The sequence below is a fragment of the Typha latifolia genome, chromosome 10 (genome assembly GCF_019914945.1).
Source record: "Typha latifolia isolate L0001 chromosome 10, TyphaL0001v2, whole genome shotgun sequence".
Lineage (NCBI taxonomy): Eukaryota > Viridiplantae > Streptophyta > Magnoliopsida > Poales > Typhaceae > Typha > Typha latifolia.
Window position 1 is genome coordinate 3,612,925 of NC_133095.1, and position 7,645 is coordinate 3,620,569.

At 35.7% G+C, this 7,645-nt stretch overlaps 1 protein-coding gene across 1 annotated transcript; it reads right to left on the reverse strand.

Moving 5' to 3' along the window:
* Positions 1 to 871: 871 nt before the first annotated feature.
* LOC140796957 (probable N-acetyl-gamma-glutamyl-phosphate reductase, chloroplastic) lies at positions 872 to 7,517 on the reverse strand. The gene is made up of 14 exons (XM_073150180.1): positions 7,365 to 7,517; positions 7,113 to 7,277; positions 6,115 to 6,222; positions 5,930 to 6,016; positions 5,747 to 5,797; positions 5,541 to 5,612; positions 5,153 to 5,272; positions 2,760 to 2,820; positions 2,581 to 2,661; positions 1,961 to 2,040; positions 1,776 to 1,865; positions 1,432 to 1,560; positions 1,235 to 1,348; positions 872 to 1,120 (listed from the first exon to the last, which is right to left on the reverse strand). The coding sequence occupies exons 1-13, from the start codon at positions 7,416 to 7,418 to the stop codon at positions 1,241 to 1,243; spliced, it is 1,206 nt and encodes a 401-aa protein (XP_073006281.1). The 5' UTR covers positions 7,419 to 7,517; the 3' UTR covers positions 872 to 1,120; positions 1,235 to 1,240.
* Between the last annotated feature and the right edge of the window lie 128 nt (positions 7,518 to 7,645).

Genomic DNA, 7,645 nt, shown 5'->3' on the forward strand with positions numbered 1-7,645 from the left:
CTCCACCAAAATCTTTGATTTCTTCTTCTTCTTCTTCTTCTTCTTCTTCTCTGACAAATGTAGTTAGAAAATAAAGATTGACGCTGACACAAAAAGGTCATAGTTGATAGGATTCAGGAGATCTTATTAGAACAAAAGTTGGTGCACATCTCTTTGAATCTACTTAATGGCACAATCATAATTAGATTCCCAATAGCAATCGAAACCTAACATAAGTTTCTGATTGATTTTTTTTTTCTTATTGAATGCTAGGATTCAGGACCCACATCACATTGGTTGATAATATATGGCGTAACATCAAGTTGTTGATTCGAATTCAATTAGCATTTCTTATGTTAATTTCCTCATGTCTGTTTTAATGATGAAGGATGGTGTTATGCTAATCCTAGCCTTCCTAGATTCCAATCTCCTTACTCTTTAAGTATTCTGGAACAAATGATTAGTGGATGAGATCTCTGAGAGTTCTAGAGAAAGAAGCATGAGTGATACTAACTACTAAGTAGCTATCCATGTTTCTTAGTGACCATCATAAGATAATGTAGCATGACTGATGAGAGGAGAAGCATCCCGATGAAGTACTCCTTATCCATATCTCTGCAGTATTGCATAGTGGGGCCCATGCCACCTTGTTTCCGAGTCAGCAGACAGCTCTCACCTTGCTAAGTCCAAATCTAGAACAACTTCATCATAATTATGATGCATGCACCAAATGAAACTCTCAGGTAATAGAATAACATGCAAAGAATATTTACAGGCATATGAATGTACTCACAATGGGAACTGCTTATCTCAATACTAGGCCAGCCAAGTCATTGCTGGAAAAGTTTTGTAACTGGAATCTATGGACCCATCTTTTGCTCAGAAATGGATATTTACCGAAAAAGATTCTCAATTATTATATTTCACAAAATTATTTCTTCCATTTCCTGAATATAAGTACATCACCCATAATAAAATTAAAATGCATGATTTCATTTGTTCAAAAATCATGACATCCTGCCAAACAGCAAATGCGTCAACATTTATGACACTAGGTAATACCCCAAAATGGCGAAACACTGAACAGAAGATCCATTCCCGCTTCGACCTGCCTTCAGTCTATTATAGCTTATATATGGTCCTGTAATATAATGCAGTTTATTATCAACTAGTAAGTGCAGCTAAATATATAGAATTGGACCTATGACAAATCTGGAACACAGATAAAAGGACATAATTGTTCGCATTTATCTACCTGATTTTAAGGAAATAATGGCTGGTACTCAAGCCCCATGTTCTCTGGAAAGCCCATCATCAGATTAAGGTTTTGTAGTGCTTGACCTGAAGCTCCCTTCACTAAATTATCAATCTGCAGTGGATCACAATAATTGGTCACATGTCAAAAAATTGACTGTTCAATGATAAGTATTAAGATTGAAAAGGAAAACATACAACAGAGATTATGATAGCTCTCCCTGGAATCCTATCTTCAAATACATTCATGAAGCAGTAATTTGACCCTCGAACATGACGTGTGTGTGGAACAGATCCTTTTTCCAACAATCTGACAAATTCCTCACCCTGCAAATTGCCATCTAAGGATCAGAAAAAAGGAAAGAGTACCAAGTCATAGATCAATGACGATCACATTTTTTTTCCAAGAACATTCTTTGTTGGATTCCAAAACTACTGCTCAGCATGATTACAATATAAACCAAAGAGTAGACCTCCATTCTTCATATCAATGTAACTTTAGCAACATAGTTAGTCCCTCATAACATAGCAAGTGAACATACCTCATAAGTACACATAAGTTGCCGGTGTAAATCATCAATAGTCACCCCAGGTGACATCTCCACATATATTGTTGATTGCATACCACGACTCTATTCAAAATTCAAGTTATTTTATTACAAGCAAAGTAATTGGAAATATAATAAAAAAACCACTAGGATAAGAGAATATAGAAACAAATATTTACCATAGGCATCAGATGAGGAATGAAGCTAACAGTTACTTTAGAATGTGATGCATCGGAAAGTCCTTGTTCAATCTCAGGGACTGACATGATGAAAAGAATTAGCATACTGTATCCAAATGAATAAGCTTGAAACCAAGCAAGAACCAAAAATAAGATGCAACATAGGACACAATTATTAGATATCAGAAAATCAGAATTCCTTTTAGTACAAAACCAGGATAGGAGAAATAAATAAAGTCAATTTCAATTTTCACAATCACAAGAAGAATCATTTAAGAGTTAAGACTAACTTAAAATGGAGAATCCTTCATGCATAGTAGAGCTTCAATAATTATGCATGTCATTCCTTTAGCTAGTCTCAAGGTGGATAAAGATTTAGTGCAGAAGAATTCATCGATCATTGACTGTGGTTATCAATAAAGGAAAGAAAAGCATACGTCAATCATTTTACAGATTGACCGCTGCAATATATTGTTACCAAATTTCATTACCTATGCTTTAGCAGAAAACAAATATTGTATCTTAGATCTATCACAAATATCTCCACAAAGCAGAAAAAATTGAATCAATAGATGTTATCATAGGGTCTGTATTCTATGATAATGATGCCAGTCGAGTACCATGACGATGCTTGGTGATCCCATATGAGTGAATTCCTTCAGAAATTTCAGTATAAAGGTTTGCCTCCTTAGCTCCACGTCCTGTAAAGAGAGCCTTAGAAGTTTCTCAAATTTTTATAGGACAAATACTAAACATAAAGCTTCTCTTTTATTCCCTAAACCCTATAATGTATCCAAACCTGCTCCGCTAACCCCAGATTTTGCATCAATTATGATATTTCTCAGTTCTATCAGGTGTCCCTGCATAATAAGGAAACAATAAAGAGAAAATTAGTTCACATCTCTTGTAATAACACATACCCAAGGAAGATAGAAGAGGAGCCGAGCTATTTACAGAAAAAAGTTCTAGGTTTTAATAATAGTAAGATTAAGCTCTTGAAATTGAATACGTTCATTTTTTATATTAGATATATATATTTTTCATAACGAAATACACATAATTTACATAAGAAATACGCACAAGAGCCCATTTTTACTATTTTGAATATTAAAGGGTTTTTTTGTGCAAATGCCCTAGAGGGACCTCTCAAGTTCACTTTTAGAACAAACGAATTTTTGGAGGATAAAATTAAAATGAACACTTTTTGAATGTGTAATGCGACCAAGAAGGCAATAATAATTGCAGTATTAATCAAACTAAAGATTTTTCTTTCAAGCATAACTCCTCTCCTTATTACCAGTATGTTTATCCTCACTGATAAGTAAGCATCAGGAAGGAATTGCCATTAAGATTGTCAAAACAATCAAGCCGGCTCGAACTCGGCTCAATAAGACTCGATTAAGCTCAGCTCGAAAATTAGTTAAACCGAGCTTGATCTTAATCTCCAAGATAGGTTCAAAAATAATTTCAAGCCAAACTTGATCATGAGCCAACTTGATCAAATAAGCTCGATAAGGCTCGACAAAGCTCAAAATGACTATAATATATATATATATATATATATATATATATATATATATATATATATATATATATGTGAGTAATATTTTCTATACTATACTATAATTATATTATATTCTATGAATTACTTAAGTGGATTATTGTGTCTTTGATCTTATAGGGCCAGTTTGGTATGAGTTCAAGGAGGGTCCTTGAACTCGTTCAGGGACTCCTAACCTGGTTCGGTAACTAAATATTTTTTTTTTATCTTTTTTATGCCTAACCAAGTTTACTCTTCAAAAAATCAAGACTAAGAAATGAGACCAACTAATCAAGTTCGGGGCTTAGCCTCAAACCAAACAAGCCCATAGAGTTTAGTTCTAAATTTTAATTCGATTAGTTTAAATTCAATTAGGCTTTATTTTAAGCTTGATTCAAGCCTAAATCAAGCTTAATTTAATTCAAGCTTGATCAGGCCAAAAATTTGGCTTGAATTGATTAAGGCTTGAAATTATTTATTGGTTGACTCGTTTAGGCTCAAACTCGAAATTGGCTCAAATTAAAATGATTTCAATTCAAGCTTGATCACAAACATAGGCTCAAAATTAATTTCAATTCAAAATTGATCAGAGCCGAGCTCGATCAAGTTCGGCTCGATTACACCCCTAATTGCCATCGATTTATTCGTTCTCATTTTATTCAGTCCACAGACCATAGGACTTTGGAGAATGTCCTCAAGATGAAAGTAACAACATCTTTGTGAATACTGGCCTTGCAAGCTATTTTCCACTGTTTTGAAAAGCGGAAAAGGCGACCGCCATGGTGGGGCGGTGCACCGGCCGCCCCGCCATGTTGAAAGGCGTCGGCAAAAGGCGGCCAAGCGCCTTGGCGGGCTGCCTAGGCATTAAATAGTGCTAGGTGGGCCGCCTGGCCCGACTTGGCGGGCTAGCGCTTCGGCCCGCCAAGTCGAGATGCGGTTATTAGTGAGCGGGTTGGGTTTTATAGAGGACCGGGTTTAATAAAACTAACCAATTTAGAGGAGTTAATTGCTAATTGCTTTATGAATTATTGAATTAAGATTATAGAGAAGAATTTTTTTTTCACTGTCATGCATTATTAATTGGGGGAATTACTAATTGCCTACTATTTAAGTATATAATTTTTTATTAGAGGATTTTGAAATGTGATTCATGTGAATAAACTAGAGTTAGTAAATAGATATCTCAGTTATTCAGTTATCACTAATAAGCAATTAGCCAATGTGATTATGTTATTTAGTGTTTTGGTTTAGTGCACTATTAAAATTTCTATATATACTATACTTATTTATTTATTTATATTAAAAATGCTAGACTGCCTTGTCACCCGCCTTGTCGCCCACCTTCCGCCTAGGCGCTAGGCGGTGGGGTGACCGCCTGCCACTCGCGGCCGCTGTTTAAAACATCGCTATTTTCACACTTAAAAATGGAATAATGGTCTCATATATAGTTTTAAATACTTTATCTTCAAAGAACTATGCTCTAAACAATAGGCACATGTACAAGTGGGGTGCATACGTGCATTTCAGAATATTAGTATTTCATCGGTGGGTCTATTTAAAAAATATAAGAAAAATTCAGTGGGTGTATGGCGTATTACAAGTCTCTACAACTGTTCAAACAAAAGATGCACAAGAGATAACAAAGTCCAGACCTTAATAAGTGGAACAAGAGGAAGTTGAATGGATGTAGGATAGCATCCTGGGTTTGCAACAAGCCGTGCACTTTGTATTTTGTCTCTTGAAACCTCCGTCAAGCCATACACAGCTTCTTGCTGGACACAGAAACAATTATCACCAAAAAATTACAAAATACACCCTCTATAGTGGCACTACAAGAATATTATAACAAATTTCAAAAGATTCATTCTACTACAACTGAAACTTGTTGACTGATCCAGTCCAGTATGAGCAATGACAAAAGAACAAGGAACTATGACCCTATACATTACTCTTCTTTGCAAGAGCGTAAAAACTGAAAAATATTAACAATTCTGGAATGCAATGGGAGAGAGAGGGGGGGAGGGAGAGGGAGAGCTCTACTTGTAATTCTAATGCTTTATGAGGTAGGCCATACCATTCTTCATATTCATCAGTATTACGCAACCGAAAATCCTGTAAAAAGTGCAAAGTAATTTAAAATAGTTACATTCACCAAGAATAGCATGACAAAGAACTCCATATAAGCAACTGAAGTAAATGAAGAATCATATATTTTAATAAGTAGTGAAAGGTCACCCAATGCATACTGCAGAGAGATCGACGATCTTCAGCCGCTTAGGTAAGCCCTTAATAATCTCCTGTAAGAAGAAGGTACCAATCTTGGATGTTAGGAAAGGAATGAGTTATTAGCTACATCTACAAGACAGTAAAATAGTTTTCTTTATTCAATATATAGAATTTTAGGCAAACAATAAAATATGCAAAAGAACCTGTGTTGTTCCATGTGGCAAGCAACAAAAGACAGCATCAACCTTAGAAAAATCTGCATCTTTGATGGCAACCATATCAGGCAAGTTCTGCAAATCAGATGACAATCAGCGATCAGTCTGTCACTTGCACCAAAGAAAGATGTTGAGAGAGAGAGGCAGAGACAGAGACAGAAAATTGAACAAACTTGTGTTCTCAAGTGAGGAAATACTGATCCAATTGATTGACCAGCTTTTCTATCAGCGGTCATCACTGTGATACTGAGATGTGGATGGTTCACTAGGAGGCGGACAATCTGTGCAATTAAAAGGTACCTTTGGAAATCAAAACTTTGTTGAACGAGAAAGAGATATCCACATCATAACAAGGTTTCATGCATGTGAACAAGTCAATTGGTTGTATCTAAAGTAAAGCAAAGCATGGAAATGAATTTCGGAAAAGTTACAAAGTGCAAAATGTAATAACTTGCAGGGATGATATTCCTTCAATCTTGGGGTACTGCAAGTGAAATATTCAATAGACACAAAAAGTATGACAACAATTTTCATAGGTAAGCTTAACAGCTCATCATGAGAGTGCATGCTTAAGGTACAATATACGTTGTTAATATACATATAACAGAAGAAAATTACAGCAAATTAAGCAAATGAAAAGGATCTAAAAAAGGAAAGAAAACTTTTTTTAACTTGTCACTACGAAATCAATCAAAATGAAGTTTTTACTCTTCAGCAGTCAGCAGCAATTAACTTCTATATTACTGCTCAGATGCAATAGGGATTTTAAAAGTTCCTCTTTTCATGGAAAGGGCTTCCTAGAAACTAGGTTATGCCCATCTTTTCCAATTTATAATACCAACTAATTAAAAGTATAACCAACTACACATGAAAGATGGTAAATGGAAAGACCTCGTGGCACACAATATAAGCCATCAATAGAAATGCAATTTTTTTTTTTAAATGGCTTCAGATTTCTTTGAGCTTCATTATATTAATCAGCTAAAAAATAAGTCCCTCTCTCCAACCGCTAAAAGTACACCCGTTTCACCAAGAGTCCATATTTCCAAGAATCTAAATCCATTCTACATTATCTACTTGAGTTGATTAAACAACGACCTACCACGCCACATGCCAACCCAAGTAGGAAAGAAAAGTTAATACAAAGAATAACAACAAGAAGAGTAAGTACCTCAGCCCCAGTATAGCCACTGGCTCCCAAAACCCCAATTCTGACTGCCTTCTCCGTTCCATGGCTCTTTTCCTTCGGAGATTGCAAGCTCTGCGGCAAGGGAGCCACATATGCTCTTACGCGAAGCACAGAACCATTACATTGTCTTGATTTCAACCCGACGACCTACCATCAAAAGCAAATTTTTAGCGGAAAAATATCCACTTTCCCCCTTTCCTTCCTTCTCTAAAAACAGAGATTCCAAGTGCTCACATTTCGAAACCTTCCGACGTCCAAAGGAAGCGATCCCAACGCCGCCGAGCTCATAGAACCGATTGATGCCTCTCAGATGAAGAACCCTAGGAAAGAGGAGGACTGGAAGTGGCCTCTTATTACCTTCTAATATAGGTGTAGCCAAGAGCCCTCATATAACATAAGCCTAGACTAAAGAAAGTATTTCGATAAATATTTTTAAAACTAAACTAAAAAATAGTTTCTTTTTACTTTTCATTCTTCAATAAGAGAAAATATCTCACTTTCTTCGGTAAAGAATC